Source organism: Hydra viridissima, unplaced genomic scaffold (assembly GCF_058129835.1).
Source record: "Hydra viridissima isolate aposymbiotic clone 2 unplaced genomic scaffold, HvirCarnegie_v1 scaffold_1, whole genome shotgun sequence".
Lineage (NCBI taxonomy): Eukaryota > Metazoa > Cnidaria > Hydrozoa > Anthoathecata > Hydridae > Hydra > Hydra viridissima.
Genome location: NW_028324300.1, coordinates 29,449,561 through 29,467,125, shown reverse-complemented (window position 1 = coordinate 29,467,125; position 17,565 = coordinate 29,449,561). Strand labels below are relative to the sequence as shown.

Sequence of the window (17,565 nt, the reverse complement as noted above, 5' to 3'; positions counted from 1 at the left end):
CAATTCAAGTTCAAAAGCAATTCTTAATTTCTGCTTTTGATTAAGCTTTACTGAATCATGTGAACACTCTGGGCACAAAAGAATCTTAAAAGTTTCAGCTAACAATTCCATATCAACTATTCGGTTGCCTGTAATGTTTTTTGAACAGCAGTTATCAACAACTTTAACGATTGAACCATTTAACTTTGTATAAGAAACTGTTGTTGCTATGTTTTCTTTATTTGAAACTTTAGAGTTTTCAGTAAAATTTTTAGAGTGTTGGTTACCATAAAACTTCCTACTTTTATGTCTTTTAGATCGAAACTTACGAGATGATTCCATTTCAATTTGTAAATATTTTTCAACTTTTTAGTTATACTAGTTACATAAATATACAAAGCAATAGATAGAATTACGTCGTTGTACAAACAAAAAGCCTTCTGTACAAACAAAAAGCCATCTGTACAAACAAAAAGCCAAAAGCAACTTTGAAAAAAGGGCTTAAAAAGATGAAAAACAACATTTAAAAACGGTTGCTATGCGCGTTGCTAGGGTAATTTAAATAATGAACATCTAAATAAATGAAATTTTGACCAATATCAGCATAGATAGCAAAAATTTAAAAATCAGCAAAAGTTTCTACGATAAATTTGAGTTAAAATAAGTGTATTTTTGAAAAATTAATTTTTTCAATAATTTACACTTTTTTAATAGGGTTGTGCCCCCTTAAGAAGTTCAACCTTTCTGAATCGGTCTTGCACAAGATACAGGAAGTTTCAGAGTGACGGAAAAAGCTTTTTAGATAAGCAGAAAATTATTTTTTTAAATCTCGCCATAGTTAAAATTGGTCTAGTTTGGATCTAAGTCTGGTGAATTGGGAACAACTAGTTAACGTAATACAACTCGAAAGTTTTTCCCCAATACATGAAACGCTAAATGGTGGTATTTCCATTTTATAGAGAAATTGCTGCCAAAACCTTTTAATCCGTTCTTTGTGTTTGTGCAAAGTCTTAGAGGATCAGATTCACCGCTATTACATTTGGGTATCTTAAATATGGGAGGAAAGACGTAGGTTAAGGAGAAAATAGAAGTTATACTTATGATTAAACATTATACCCGCTAAATCGGAGCATATGTAAAGGATATTGGGTCTTTACATTTGGACGAAGAAATATAGCAAAAATTATGAAATACGAAACAAGGTATTGATTTGGGCATTCAATATGGTTGTTTTAAGTGGTCTAAATAATTATGGGCCTTTGATTGATAAATGTGGAATATTATTCTATAATTCAACTGCAAAATAAAACTCCATCACAGCTGTGTAATAGAACTCCATCGCACCAAGTTTCTAAATGACCTTAAGACTGTTTATTGTAATTCATGCATAATATATTTACGTATACATACCTATGTGCATGGATATTACCCATAAAGCCATGTGCATGCAAAGTACCTTCCAATGTGCACTCATATTACCACAGTGCATGCATATTTCTCATTTTCAAATCCGAAAAATAGTTGAATAGTTGAGTCTCAAATAATTTTTCTTATAAAAGTTTATGTGCAAATTTGAAATGCTTTTGGATAATTTTTAGGAAAGTTTTTTTTGTTGTTGTAAATGTAATAATTTTTTTTTTTTTTTTTTAATTTCCTGCTGTAAACTTTATTGTTGTCAAACTATGAGATATCAAACTATTTTCGCTAGAATAAAATTTCAATGTAAATATTCAAAATAACTTTGACTCGAAAATCGTTCCATCTGTTCGAAATGGGTTTTCATCCTTGATACAGCTTCAGACGGAAAGCTCTGAGATGATTTTCTTATAAATTTTATTACCTTTACATATTTTAATGACATAACAAGGAAAGCTTTTTTTAAAACAAACTGTTTTATTGTATCATATTTGATCTCTTGTTACTTTTATTGATCGAAAGGAATCTAAAGAGAGCAAAGACATACTAGAGAATAACTGCGTATGCATACACTATAACATAACAAAGACACAAAACATAATTCTCACCTTTAAACTTTATTAGTAAGTTTGCTTGAAATCTTTTAGATACATATTTATTTCTTTAATCAAACGGTTGCCTTTTTCAACTCGCTTATCAACTACAATTTAAAAAAAAGAATACTATGACAAGAACTTTAAATGAACAAAACATTTGCTAAAACAAAACTAATCGCAGTCTCTGATTTTACATTGAGTACTTAAAATTCAATCACCTGATGACGTAAATTGTTCTATTTCTTCGTTTTCTGTATCTTCTCTTTTTTTAGCATTATTAGCTCCAAATAAATTTGCTTTAGATTCGTCATTTTGAGAATCATCTTTTTCAGGATCATCTTTTTCAGGATCATCTTTTTCAGGATCATCTTTTTCAGGATCATCTTTTTCAGGATCATCTTTTTCAGGATCAACTTTTTCAGGATCATCTTTTTCAGGAACATCTTTTTCAGGATCATCTTTTTCAGGATCATCTTTTTCTGAATCATCTTTTTCAGGAATATCTTTTTCAGGAACATCTTTTTCAAGATCATTTTTTACAGGATCATCTTTTTCTGAATCTTCGTTTTCTGAATCATCGTTTTCTGAATCATCTTTTTCTGAATCGTCTTGTTCAGGGACATCTTTTTCTGAATCATCTTTTTTAGGGACATCTTTTTCAACATCATCTTTTACCGGATCATCTTTTTCAGAGACAAATTTTTCAGAATCATCTTTTTCAGGTCCGTCTGCATTTGTGTCTTTTTTATCAGATTCGTTTGCTTTAAGATCGTTTTCTTCGGAATCTGCGTTTTCTACTTCAGATTCTTCATTTTTAGTTTCATCTTCAGCAGCAATCTTTGTTTCTGGATCATGTTTAACAGTATCTGTTTCTTCAAGTTCTTTTGCTTGAGAATCTTCTTCTTCAGCATTTTTTGCTTCAGGGTCTTCTTCGGCTTCTTTCACTTCAAGGTCTTGCTCTACGGCTTTTTTTGTTTCAGCGTCTTGCTGTTCCGCTTCTTTTGCTTCAGGATCTTGGTCTTCGGCTTCTTTTGCTTCAGGATCTTGTTCTTCGGCTTTTTTTGCTTCAGATTTTTGCTCTTCGGCTTTTATTGATTCATAGCTTTTTTCTTCGTCATCTTTTGCTTCATGATTTTCTTCTTCAACATCTTTTGCTTCAGGATCTTCTTCTTCAGCTTCTTTTGTTTCAAATTTTTTTTCTTTGGAATCTTTTACTTCAAAATTTTCCTTTTCAATATTAGCTGATTCAGATTCTTTTGTTTCAGTATCTTGAGAAATTTCTCTTTTGACTTCTGGATCTTTCGGTACTATAAAATAATACGCCGTTGTTTCAGTAATAAAAAAATATTGACGTAAATAATGGCCTAACAGTAATATATAAATATAACCATTGATTAAATATAATTGAATTTCACTTGGTTTCTGAATACAACCCATTTTTTGTATCATTTTAAATCTATTTATTACCGTAATACCTGGCGGCATTCTGCGGCATTAAAGCCTAAAAACCTTTAAACTTTTAAGGTAAACAAATCAAAACCTCGTCTGCATGAGTTCAAAAAAAACGCGACACTTAAAAATTTTGTTAGAAAGAAGCTTGACGAAGGATTTTTTTGAATTATCAGCTATTCTAATTTCTTATGCTCAATTTAGCGATAGAATACATAAAACCTTAAGAATAATTTGACCTTTTTTTTTAATTGATGGATATGAGGCTTAGACTGATTTTCTTGAAGTGTTTTTTTTTTTTTACTTTGGAGCTGCTTTGTTTGCCAAGAGATTGCAAAGTTTTAATATCAATTTAACATTTTGCCAAATTTAATGTCAATTTACTTTAATGCCTTAAGGTACAATTCTGTAGCTTAATTGCAAGAGAATTAATAAACACAAAGTTATAGAAATGATATCTCTCCGCGTTATTATTCCGCGTCCTAAGGAATAGAGAATTATCTTATTGCGTCTTAAATGCTGCCGAAGGTTACCCAGAACAACAAAGTCTTTATTTCTGTTACTTTTAGTTTAAGGAATGTAGGTATTTTGAATTTTGGAATTTTTCCTGTCCAATTCACATAATATCGCAAAGATCAAAAATAATAATAATAATATTCAGATAGCTTTTTTTCTCAATGTAAGAATGTAAATGCTTGACCAGCAAAATCCAATTACAAAATAACCATATAAACATGTGGAGACGTACACTACTTGCGTGTATGACTATCAAAAGAAGACAATACCGATCTGTTTTTGTTTTTAATTTCTGGATTAAAGAAATAAAATAACGTTATAAATCTGCAGCATGGCGTCAACTTGTGGGCAATATTTAAACTGTCCAGATTTTTTTTATCATTGGATCGCTTCAGTGGATCTTGAAAAACTTTTTACTTGGTCAATAAGGAGGATCCACAAAAAGGTCTCTTTCCTATGTTTATGGAATGGCCAAGCATATGACGAAAATTCGTAACAGATAATTTAGTCAGTCAAAACCAGTTTTTGTTGGAGTAGAAAAAAAATAAATCAACACCTGATTGAGCGGGAAAAAATCTTTTTTCTTTCCCGCTCAACCAGGTGGGGGTGGGATGATTGAAAAAGATGATTTTGAAAAAGAGGATCCTGAAAAAGATGATTCTAAAAAAGAGGAGCCTGAAAAAGATGATTCTCAAAATGACGAATCTAAAGCAAATTTATTCGGAGCTAATAATGCTAAAAAAAGAGAAGATACAGAAAACGAAGAATTCCATGTAAAAACGTTTATTTTTGTATTGTTACACTTCTTAGTTTGGCTTTGAGCAATATGATTCAAAAAACTTGACAATTTACTTATACTTCACATGGATAAATACTTGACTTGATAGATAAAAACGATTGCCAATTTTTAAAATAACGATCCAAATTTAGCTAAAATCAACTCTTAAACTTAAGGGGGCGAAAATTGGGCTGACTTGTACTATCATTCCCACAAACTATTCATTCTCCGCATATTGCAATACTCTAACGAGCTAAGTGTTAGATACGCTCCAAGAATACATTTTTTTCATCAAGGTATTTTTATCTTACTTCTTTCTTATATCTATTACAATAGCACAGTTAGAAACGGCCTAATGATATTTTGACATTTAAAGATAAGATTTATTTATTCCTTTATTCCAGCGATTGAAATCCCTAGTAAAGCATGCTTCCCTTTTATTATTTAATTGGTGCACGAGTTCCAAACTCATGGTTTTTTTAACGCTGATCTACAAGTTTACATTGACGAGTAAATCAAGTTAATAAACTAATAATCAAAAAGATTGTAAATGTTTCTGTCTAAGTAAAAGTCGATATTTTAAATATTTTAGCCAATAAAAGTAATTTAACCACGAAGTCAACACAAAAATGCAAAATTTACCTTTAGAAAATTATTCATCAAGATATTTTTAAAAGATAAAAATTAGTAAAATACAAATGTTAAGATTAAAAGCAACTTTTTTTTTTAGAACAATTTTAAAAAATCAGTCAAATCAAATATAAAAGAATTATTTACACAACCTAAATCGAATGCATTGTTAAAATCCTTTTTACTTGTATTCCTTTGCAAGATTAGACTATAGGTATGAGATAATAAAAAAATGTAAGTGACGCCTCCAGTGTTGTCGCTCCTATAATATTCGCCTCACCTGAAAGTTATAACAACTTAAAAGTTAAAGATTTGATAATAAAGAATAAAGAAATTGCTTTCTCTTCACTTGAAACAAGTTTCCGGGATCTGATACATGAGTTCAAACTGATCTCAAACAAAACTTTTTTTGAACATTTAAGTTATTTTTCATTGAATATCTGTTATCTATTATTTATTTATTGTATGTTATTTGAGAGAATGTATCGCATTTTTATTCAGATGAAATGAAATACAAAATAACCTTGGACTAAAGATCTACCGACCGGATTAAAGATCTATCGACCGTAAACAATATATAAACAATTAAAATTCAAGCATTATATATCAAATCTTATGGAGATTGAATACAGAGCTCATTAAAGATAAATGGCCAAACTGCTACTGATTTTGAGATACCTAAGTGACTAAAAAAAATCTTTTAAGAAACTGAACATTGATAATTGAAAATAATGAAAAATCATCTGGTAAAAATACGAAAGAACTTTTGATCGATTTAATGAAAATTTCTTTCATATTTTCATCAAGAAAAATTATATATTACATATATTACAATAATTATTAAAATATATTTTTACAACAAAAATTAACCGAACTACTATAAGTTTTTGGAGCTTCTCATATTTAAGAGAATATGAAAGCAATAAAATATTTTTAACATGAAAATAGTCTAACATAAACTCTTTAGTTCTTTTTCTGTTAAGCGTAAACATCAACTATTTATCATTATTTATTTCTCTAATAGTAAACATCTAATATTTGTAGCAGATAAATCAGGCAACTCTTTATTACACAGAGTTAAAGTCAGAATAATTTCTTTAAAATGTCCAACGATTTGATCTTTTGAAATGATTATTAATGATTTTCAAGAGTTTCAAATACTTCTTTGAATTGTCTGGGCAAAAGTGTTTTAGAAACTTTGAAGTGATAACCCTGGTAACTAACGAAAAAAAAATTCTTTTAAAAGAATTGCTTACGCTTGTTAAAAATATAAACTTTTCTTTTGCGGAAAAGTAATCCGCTATTCATTTGCGTCTGAAGGGGGTTTGCTTTAAAAACAAATTTGCTGCATAGATTAACTCGTTTAAATTACATTGAAAACTGCATTAGAAATTTATCAAATCTATACATAATCATATCATATCTGTCAATTTGCTACGTCAAAAAGTAATTAAATGATAAATTAAATGATAAATTAAAGAAAAGGTTTCTTAACTAAAATCCAAAATACTTTGTTTCCACTCAACGCCACACTAAACAAATCCATACATAAAATATTTTAATAGCAAACATCAACTTTGTAAAAGTTTTTACGCCTTGCGATTGCGTTTGCTTCATGTCGAATAAGCCTTCTAATTAGCTCTCTAATTTTATACGAAGTATAAAAAATTATTACCTTGATATAATTTTGTTTCGATTCCCTCTTTCTTGCCTATGCTTCTACCATATACACAAACAAGCAAAGCAAACACAAATATTGTTACCGCAACCACTTTCATTTTTCGCTTAAATTCTTCTAAAATGAATTTTAATACAATCAAAATAAAAGCGTGAAATATGCGTCTGTTTTTATCAAATGAACTTCAAAGTTAAAAAGTTTATAACTGAGAAAGAACTACCTTAATCTCTACTAAAATACTTGTTTTAAAACGATTTTTAAAAAATGTATTTGTATTATTGTCTTCGCTTTAAATTCCAAACGAGATAGCGTTTCGTTCTATTATAATTCCATAATTACCAACGGATGGCGTCATAAGCCGAGAAAATTTTTTCCTTAACTAGATAGTTTTTCAAACGTGGTTTGTCTGCTTTAACTAAAATTTTAAATTGTTAAATTTTTTAAATCTTCGATTAATAACGAGAGAGAACAATATTCCTCAAGGACATATAAATATCAGTTTCTTTTTTTACGGAATTCATATTTAAAATATAAATTCGGTAAAAAAAATATATATATACCTGATAAATATTAACAACTGTAAAGCTGAGGGCTTTTTATTATAATTCATTCTGCAAGTGCGTCTAGGGAAGAAGAGACAGAGAGTCTATAATCGTTTATAACGTTGACATATTACTCATAAATTTATAGAAAATAATTTGGCAGATTCTCTTTTACACAGAGACAAAAAAATCCTTTATTGACTTTTATTGTTGCAAAGAAAAAAAGAAAAAAAATTTAAAATTTTAACTGATAAAACAGTTAATTAGGTGGCCGTGAGAAACAACTAAGAACAGTTAAAAAATACAAAGTGTCTTCGTAGAGCGCAATACGCTCTACGTTGCCATAAGCTGCTCAGAGCGCAATATTGTACACGCTTGCGCAATTATTTTATTATAACAGTGCGATTTATATTTCACAATAAAGCTGGTTAGATAGGCGATTAGGGTAAGGGTTAGGGTTAGGGTTAGGGATAGGGATGGGGATGGGGATAGGGTTAACATCAACAAAAATTTTTTTTTTAAAAGAAAAAACTTTAGCGCATGCGTACAAAGTATTGCGCTCCGAGTAGCATACGATGATATATTATATATACTAGATGTCTAACTTGCGGGATTTTATTGGACGAAAAGTGAAGCCGCTTTTTTTGTTTACAAATTGAATCCGCCATTTGTAATAAGGGCAAAAACTATATCCGCCATTTGTAATAAGGGCAAAAACTATATCCGACGTGCGAAATAAAAGTTAAAAATACACGTTTTTGCCCGAATTAGAAATGGCTCCCACGGCTTCACATTTCGGATCGAAGTTAGACATCTAGTATATATAATATATCATTGGTAGCATATGGTTGCATAGAGCGCATTGCGCTCTAAGTAGCAACGGTCTAAAAAATATTTAACTGTTCTTAGTTTTTTCTCACGGCCACCTGGCGAAAGAAAACTGTCTGCTTGATATAAAGACATTCAGAAACAACGAAATGGATGCAACCACGCCATGAACTTAACATAAAAACTGTTGTGCCACATTAATGTTAAGTTGCGAATACTAAATTTAATCGGCAAAACACGCATAATTGCGGTGGAATCCCTTGAAGCAACTAGGTTTCAGTCCAACATTGCACTTCTTATAGTAAAAAACTAATGTGCTTTTGCACCCGAGTGCCACATATCGACGCTGCGTACCCTGAACATTCCAGTGATCTGTAGCACCTTTGTGTACTTCAGTAAGCACACGGGATTGTGAATAATACACTGAATCCTTCTTCATTGATAGAGTCTGTACATAGGTTTGTGCAATCTGACGTCAAAATGACAGCAATTCATACTCCTGGGCGCCAAAAATGCCAACGAGGTAGAGGAAGGTACTCACTTATTAGAAGAAAAACATTTTTATGGTAATTTGAACAGCGTATTCTTTACTTTCACTACATATTTTCTGAATTAATTCTTTTGTCATGAACAACTCACACAATAACACTAGGAACTTTCACGAAACTTATTTCTCTGTTTTCTTAGGCTACGGACTATGTTCCTCTACGTTCTCTGCAATGGCTTCTATATCTCTCCTAAATTATCCACTATACAGCGTCTTCTGCACCGCTTGAGTCTTCCATTTCAATACTATCAGTTCCATTGGGTTTTCGTAGTTTCGATGTCGCTTTCACTAGATGTTGATTACAATTGAGACAGTTTGGATCTCCACACACCTCATTCTTATCACCATAATCTTTGTCAGTGTCTGTACCAGAGTTTATTGAAGGGATAATTAATATTTCGGCGCTCTGAAGCCATTCATCATCTATCCTAGCATTTGTAACACCTCAAGAACCCTGTACCTGCAAAATAGATAGATTATTTATTATTTATTTACTTGCTCTGATGTTGAAATGACGTCAAAGCATTTCAACAAAATGCGCCTTTATAAAATAGCAATAAAGTATTAAAAAAATTAAATAAAAACAACTCTCAACCTTCAAATATAGAAACTTAGAAGAGCAATAAGGGGACCACAGTCACTTATGTAGAAACCAGATAGCTGTAGTATAACTATTTTGTTATTAGCTAACCCTCAATACCAGGAGTCAAGCAATTTTTGCAAATTGTTGAAAATACATGTATTCCGCTGTGAATAAATTATCTGAAAATCTGTACCCTCCTGCGCACAGTGTATCGCTTCATACAAGCTAGGTGGACAAAAGTCATATCAAGAAATCGACTAATTGATAATATTTTTACAATAACAGTCATACATTAGTAATAACTTGCAGTGTTAATTATGAAAAACATTACAGAGCAATGAGTTATAAGTGTAAAAATACGGTTAAAAAAACTGGGTTAAAATTGTAAAATATTTTTTGGTTTTTAATTTTTAAATTTATACAACTTTTTGTATCCACATGTATCCAAGCTAATTTATTAACAGTGTATAGCTAAAGTCCTAAGGTGTACAAAAATCGCAAAGTGCAACTGAGTTGACCACAGCTGCTGAAGTAGCATGCCGTGCGTTGGGGCACAGAAACCAAGCTACTTTAATCAGAAAAAGTCTGGAATCATCAGAAAAAATTAAATCAAAAGACTTTATTTGTGGGGGCAGGCAGTTAAATCGTGACGAGGCATTAGCTTATTACATTGACTCTAAATGTACAAGTCATTCTTATAAACAGACGAGAAAGTGGTCTTTAAAGGCAGGGCATATATTATTTCCATCTTATTATAGTCTATGCAATTCGAAAAAGTTATGTTATCCATTAGATGAACATATTTCTGTTACAGAAACACGTGCCGAAATTAGCCTACAAGCTATACTTGATAAAACTACTGAACGCCTAATTGAAGCCCAATGCGAAGTTTTTAAAAGTATTACTCTTACTACGCCATTCACACTAATTAGCAAATGGGGATGTGATGGGAGCTCCGGTCACAGCACATACAAACAGAGATTTAAAAACTCTGATGCTACTGATGAGTTTCTGTTTGTATTTTCATTTGTTCCGTTGAGACTGAGTGACAGTCAAAATATTATTTGGCAAAATGCACGACCTTCATCCACGCTTTATTGCCGACCAACTAAATTTATTTTTTCAAAAGAAACAAATCTTTTAACTACAACAGAAACTAACCAAGTTTTAAAAGAAGTTTCTCAACTTGTTCCAACATCTATAAGACTCAACGAATCTCAAATTACTGTTAAACACGACCTAATACTATCAATGATAGATGGAAAAGTTTGCAATGCCTTGACTGATACAAGTTCCCAACAAAAATGTTACATATGTGGTGCGACTCTTAAAATGATGAACGGTGAACTAAAAGACTTAGTTGTTAAAAAAGAACATAATGGTTTTGGTCTGTCTACTTTGCATGCGTGGATTCGTTTTTTTGAGTGCATGCTACACATTAGCTATCGTTTAGATATAAAAAAGTGGCAAGTTAGAAGCGATGAAGATAAATTTAGTGTCCAAAAACGTTCAGAAGATATCAAACAAAAATTTAAAAAGCATATGGGTCTTATTGTAGATAAACCAAAACCTGGCTTTGAGAATACAAATGATGGGAACACAGCTCGCAGGTTTTTTATGAAGCCAGAATTGAGTGGCGAGATTACGGGTTTAGACATCAATCTTATTAAAAATTTCAGTATTTTATTAAGAACACTTTCCTCTGGCTATGATATTAACTATTATGAATTTGAAAAGCTTTGTTCTGAAACCAGAACTCTTTATATTAATCTGTATCCGTGGTACTATATGCCTGTTACTGTGCACAAAATACTTGTACATAGCACGGAAGTTATAAAAACATGCCTTCTTCCAATAGGACAACTGTCGGAAGAGTCTCAAGAAGCCCGCAATAAAGATTTTCGTCAATTCCGCGAACACCATACAAGAAAAAATTTACGTATTTGCACAAATATAGATTTGCTCAATATGCTTTTGGTAACATCAGATCCTGTCATTAACTCACACAGAGAATTAGAAAACTGGTAAACTACCGTTGGAAGTTTTGAATTTAATTATCCCACCTGTAATACCACCACAGCTTGATGAAAATAAAATTATGTGTGACGATGAAGATTATTTAGAGTCCGATTCATCGGGTACTGAAAGTAACAATGATTCATCCGATAATAATTAATTATTAATAAAATATTTTTTTACTTTACGTAGTGTAGTGAGTATATTTTTATATTTTGTATATTTGTAGTGAGTGTATTTTTATTTTAGGCAAAATTTTATTACATTATTTATGTGTTGAAATTTAGTTTTTGTTTTAATACTTAATTATCTTTTTCAAGACAAAAACTTTTAAAAACTTAAAAGTAATTAAAATATCGCCTTTTTTACAATAAAATAAAATAAAAAAAATACTTTTTGTAGTAAAATTGACTTTTTGGCGCCCCTTTAAGCTTAAACGCGCGGGGTAATTTGGCCCCTGCCTCCCCCAGGCTACCCAACTGCATAACTAATCAATAAAACACCAAAATATTGTTAACTACATTCTTAGGAATGAAATTACAAAGCAAAATATTTTTGTCCACCTAGCTTGTATGAAGCGATACACTGTGCTGCGGCTTGTGTCAGTTTAAACTGACGCACAAAAATCTCATAAACTGACGCACAGAAATCGCATAAACTGACGCACAGAAATCGCAACAAAGTTTAAGGAGATTAGCTTTGTTGACCGAATTTTCTAATGTAAAAAAGATGTAAAATAATGTATTTAATCTATTTTCAACTAAAAATAAAACCTCCATGCATACCTTTTTCTGGATGAAACACTCACATGTTCGAAAAGAAATTATCAGCGCTACTAAAGTGTTTCAACAGCGAAAATTAAAATAAGTTAACGAAGTTTACTTATTCAACAGCGTCATACAATCGTTTATGATATATAAAATGAAAAAAAAAAAAAAAAAAAATGTTTATTGTTTTGCAAAATAAATCGGATGATGTGATTGTCAGTTTAAACTGACGCCAGTCACACATGGAATAAAACAGTTTCATTCGATACTTACAATATAAATACAAAACCCAATAAACTATGAACCTATGCTCTTTGCTTCGATTTTAAGACGGGAAATCCACAGACCGCACTTAACATTACAACAAATTGAAAAGTCATAAGTCGAAAAATAAGTAACTATGTAACTTTGAACAACTTTCGGCCCCTGAGTAATTTTGGGTTGCTAAGAAAGTTTAGTTTTACAGAATTAAAACTCTATCGTTATTTATAAAAAAAATTTTTTTATAAATAATAATAGAGTTTTTTTTATAAATAACAATAAAATTTTCTTGAAGTCACATGACTTTATAATATAACTTTACTTTCAAAATCACGAGGTCACACAATGTTCACACGAGGTTTACACGAGGTTCCCACGAGGTTTCCTGAATAAAAGAGAAAATTTCTGAAATCTGAATTAAATGTTTTTTAAGAAACACACATTTCTCCTAAATAAGTAAAGTAATTATGGTATTCAAGGCAAACTGACCTTCTAACTGCTATATTGAGAAGTCTTATAAAGATTTATCGATATTTGTTTTAAAATTCATGTTTTTCTAAACTTACTTTTTTAGTAATAACTTGCATCATAATGCGAAATTCACATCGTAATGTGAAATAAGGTCTTAGCCAATCATCAAGCAAAAGGCATCGCGTATCCTAAAGATAATATTTTTTAGACACATCACGTGTTTTTGTAAACGAAACCCTTTAGTCTTATGATGAGCTGCTTGTTTGAACACCTACGAGCCCTGTCTTGGAATAGGAACAAAGTGGTTCTCATTTGAGTAATTATTTATAATTGTTTATTGTTGTGTAAAAGTAAACAGATCTGTTAAAGTACCCCATTTAAGATCAAACCAAAGTTACCATCAAAAGTAGATTTAAAAATTTCATAAGATTTTACATATTATCTCAAGGAAAGAATAAGTTTGATGGTAAATTAATGTGGAGTTTTTTGGCCAACAGGGTTTGATGTTAGATTTAAAGTTTGATGTTAAATTATTGATACTTTTACCCTTTAGTCAAAATATCAAAACTACAAAGAAATTATGAAATTACCGAGAAAAGAACAGGGAGTGAGTAAAAGTCAAATCTAGAACTAGAAGTCATGTTCAAATTTTGGGTTCAGAAATAAAGTACATTTAAGGCTCACGAATATGAGTAAAAGATGTGGTTGACACAACAACGGCTTTCAAACCTGCATTGTCTTCTTCTTGCCCTTCTACTGTTTTATTCACTATTGATGTAATTGCTGCTGATTTATTTCCTGACTAATCTTTAGTAACTTCTCATCATCTAATAACTGACTTACGAATAAATCTCGTAGTCTTTCATTTTTGTGTCACATACTGCAGTTCCGTGCTAACAGCAGCGTTTACAGAAACTATAGTTGTAATAATTCAAGCTTGCCAGATGTCAAGTGGTTGAAGAGGTTTTTACCTTCTGCAATTACTCTTTTTGCTTTAAAATCCAACTGAATAATAACAAAAAGGTTAATTAATAATAACATAATAATATGATCAGTCATCAAAGTAATAAAAATCTTTTACATGAAAAGAAAAACATGCGCCCACAATATTTGAGACAACTACTGGCCTGATATGGTTTACAGCTCAAGCTTGTGGTATGAGCATTTAAACTTTTGTACCACCAGAAATGGAACTCGTAGAATTAAACAATAGGTTGTCACAATAGGTTGTTGCAATTAAACAATAGGTTGTCACAATAGGTTGTTGCAATTAAACAATAGGTTGAGCAATAGGTTGTTGCAATTAAACAATAGGTTGAGCAATAGGTTGTTGCAATTAAACAATAGGTTGAGCAATAGGTTGTTGCAATTAAACAATAGGTTGAGCAATAGGTTGTTGCAATTAAACAATAGGTTGAGCAATAGGTTGTCACAATGGTTTTTGAGATTTAAGAATTTCTTAGCCTGCTTCTACTTGCTGGAGTGTTTTATTTTAAAAATCAAAATATTAAATAGCTTTTTAGCGCTATATATGGAATCAGTATTTTTTCTGAACAAATTCAATGAGATCAATTTATTTAATTTGATGAGACAAGCTAAAAATAAATTTACAAAATGGAAATGTTTAAATGGAAACTAAAAAGTTTAATGGAAATGTTTAAATTGTAAAAGTAATTAAATTCCAATTCCATTTTACCGTTAATGAGCAGCTAGTTATAATTAGGGGGCGTTGTCTTTTTAAGATGTTTAAACCGAGTAAGCCAGGAAAATACGGAATGAGAGTATGATTATATGTGCTTCTATACCCTCTTTTTGTATAAGCATGCAACTATAAATTGGTTGACTAAACGGAGTGCAGGATGTTGGACAGGTTACAAGAGTGGTTTTTAAACTAATTGATCATTTATATGAAAGTGGCAGGTACATAACAGCAGACAATCTATTCACTTATATTTATCATGCACGTGCCTTGCGATAACGAAAAACGTCACTGGCACTACTAAAAAAAAAATAAAATAGAAATTCCTTACGGTTCATTGCCCGGCTCTGAGCGTCTCGTAAATTCTTGTATTTTCGATTTTTAAAATTAATCTATAGCCCCTAAAAAAAATTAAAGCCTTCCAATTTATAATCCACATAGCAAATTTAATAATATTTCATAGCAATAATGAAATCATTATTGATCAAAATTAAAAACTACGCATCGTTTTGGATTACAACAGTTGTAAAGGCGGTGGCCTATAGGTCAGGTTTTGAGATGAATAGATTTGACTTTCAATGTTTTGTAATATTTTGGATACTGCAACAAATAAACGTTTTAATTTTGTTTCTGTCAATTCATCCAAAATATAAAAAGGTGGATTTCTCATGTAAAAAGGGCAATTATCTAAACGTCTGCTTCCTAAGTAGTTGCAAATGGTAATCTTTAGCAAATAGTTGCAAATAATAACCTATAGCAACCACCTTGATCAATACAAGGACAGCAGATTTTAAAATGTTTTATTTACCTTCGTGAAAGTGACAAAAAAGTTCGTCCAAAATGTGTTTTATGCAATTATTAACAGTAAGATTGCGTGAGACTTATTGCAATTATTAACAGCAAGATTGCGTGAGACTTATTGTGATGTAGCAGTCTTACTTAAAAGAAAAATGTTTTCAATACTTCCTTTTTTTTAAATATTATAATAATATTTTCATATTTAAACTTTTAGAAAAACGGTTGTTTATGTTAAATAACCAATTAACTTTAATCAGAATACAAAAATATTTCGCTTAATTTCAGTTTTTGAGTTGGGGTAGTCAGTGTTTGAGTTGCTTAATCAGCAATCTATATCATCAGTTATTTGATGAAATCCCTCTTTATCTTTGTACTATGGAAAAATAGCGTTTAAAGAGGATTGTAGAATATACCGATGGTGGCTCTGTACTTAGTATTAAACTACGTAGAAGTAGTTTTCCAAATATTCTCTCAGACTTTAATATTGGATGTCAAAAAGTAAAATACTTGACTATCTTCTTTAATCTTACTTAAAACTAAAAGCATCCCTTTGATTTTAACAAATTGGTCTTTTTCAGGATGCTACCTGTTTTCTATAAAATAAACAGGTTGTGAAAGTCTTTGTGGGCTTAATCAATATTGAACTTGTTGTTTTTACATTTTAAGTAAACGGTTTAAAATCTTCCCTCGATAAAATCGTATTTCTCACAAAATTATGAAAATTACGAGAAACCGAAACAAAAGGCAGGCGCAGCTGTACAAATACATGAAAAATAAAACACAAAGTTTTACTTGGTTACTATAGAAATAAAATTATATTTACATCAAAATAATACGCATTATTCGGTTTTGCTAACTTATAATTTTTACTCACAGGTAAAAAGCTACGCGTGATACACGTTTACATAAAAAAAAATAAAAAAACAGGTAAAACCTGTTATCTTCAAATTTTAATAAACGAAAGTCAGAAAAAAAAATAAATAAAAATCATGAAAAAGTTTTTACGAATTTTTAGAGAAACGAAAAAAAAGATTCACTTTAATTGGTTCTGATAGTTACTGATTTACTCCAAAAAACTTTGATCCAAGAAATAGATAAACACTCACGCCCTCAACCAAAATACTTCGCAGTAAGTTTAAAGTCAAGTGAAACAGTAAATATTTTAGCTTGAAAAAACGCACTATATCAATCATTGAAACAACCTTATTTGTCGGACGTGTTCTTGGAAACATAAAACTCTCTCAGTGTAATAGAAATTGTTTTTTTTTACTGGTGGATGCTGGGAGAAGGTATTTTTGAAGCAATCTTTTCTTACAGACCATAGTTCGACTTAACTCAATTGCGTTTTAAAATAACTATACAGTATCTGAAATCTTTAAATAAGAAAAACGTACCTTACATTGAGAAACTCGCTGCCAACCTTTTTTTTTTTTTTTTTTTGAAAACATTTTAATTTTTGATATTGACTAGAGAAGAAAAGTGTCAATAATTCAAAAGCGTTTCATTTTTCGGAAAATCTTTTTTAAGCTTTCTTTAATTTTTTAAACTAAAGCCATAACGTCATCAAAGCATTGTTTTAAAGTTTAAATTAAACACATTTTATCGTGAGTTTAAGATTTTTAAATTCAAACAATTTCTTTTTCTTCAGACCGCACGTGTTTTTTAGGTTTCGAACGGGATAGAAGAGAAAACAAAAACTTTGAAGCTTTTGATTTATTTAACTGCTTTAATGATGCTTTCAGCAACAGTAAAATTAATGATCTAATTTGTCCAGGATTTGATATATATATATATATATATATATATATATATATATATATATATATATATATATATATATATATATATATATATATATATATATATATATATATATATATATATATATATATATATATCAAATCCTGGACAAATTAGATCATTAATTTTACTGTTGCTGAAAGCATCATTAAAGCAGTTAAATAAATCAAAAGCTTCAAAGTTTTTGTTTTCTCTTCTATCCCGTTCGTTT

The 17,565-nt window shown here is 30.4% G+C and overlaps 2 protein-coding genes across 12 annotated transcripts in view; one reads left to right on the top strand and one right to left on the bottom strand.

Annotated features, from left to right (window-relative positions):
- LOC149894390 (deoxynucleotidyltransferase terminal-interacting protein 1-like) overlaps positions 1–17,565 on the top strand; it is an 83,296-nt gene that overhangs the window by 1,463 nt on the left and 64,268 nt on the right. The window lies entirely within an intron of this gene.
- LOC149894394 (uncharacterized) lies at positions 1,796–17,139 on the bottom strand. Of its 11 annotated transcripts, none has more exons than XM_090079256.1 (8): positions 16,949–17,047; positions 15,088–15,157; positions 13,153–13,245; positions 12,909–12,971; positions 7,040–7,159; positions 2,210–3,298; positions 2,004–2,095; positions 1,796–1,921 (listed from the first exon to the last, which is right to left on the bottom strand). In XM_090079256.1, exons 5-7 carry the CDS (start codon positions 7,140–7,142, stop codon positions 2,016–2,018), a joined length of 1,272 nt encoding a protein of 423 aa, XP_089935382.1. In that variant the 5' UTR covers positions 7,143–7,159; positions 12,909–12,971; positions 13,153–13,245; positions 15,088–15,157; positions 16,949–17,047; the 3' UTR covers positions 1,796–1,921; positions 2,004–2,015. The 11 variants fall into 11 exon arrangements, with proteins under 11 accessions (XP_089935382.1, XP_089935351.1, XP_089935367.1 ...); XM_090079225.1 differs by lacking the exons at positions 15,088–15,157; positions 16,949–17,047 and adding exons at positions 7,263–7,457; positions 7,603–7,665 and having other exon boundaries at positions 13,153–13,169; XM_090079241.1 differs by lacking the exon at positions 13,153–13,245.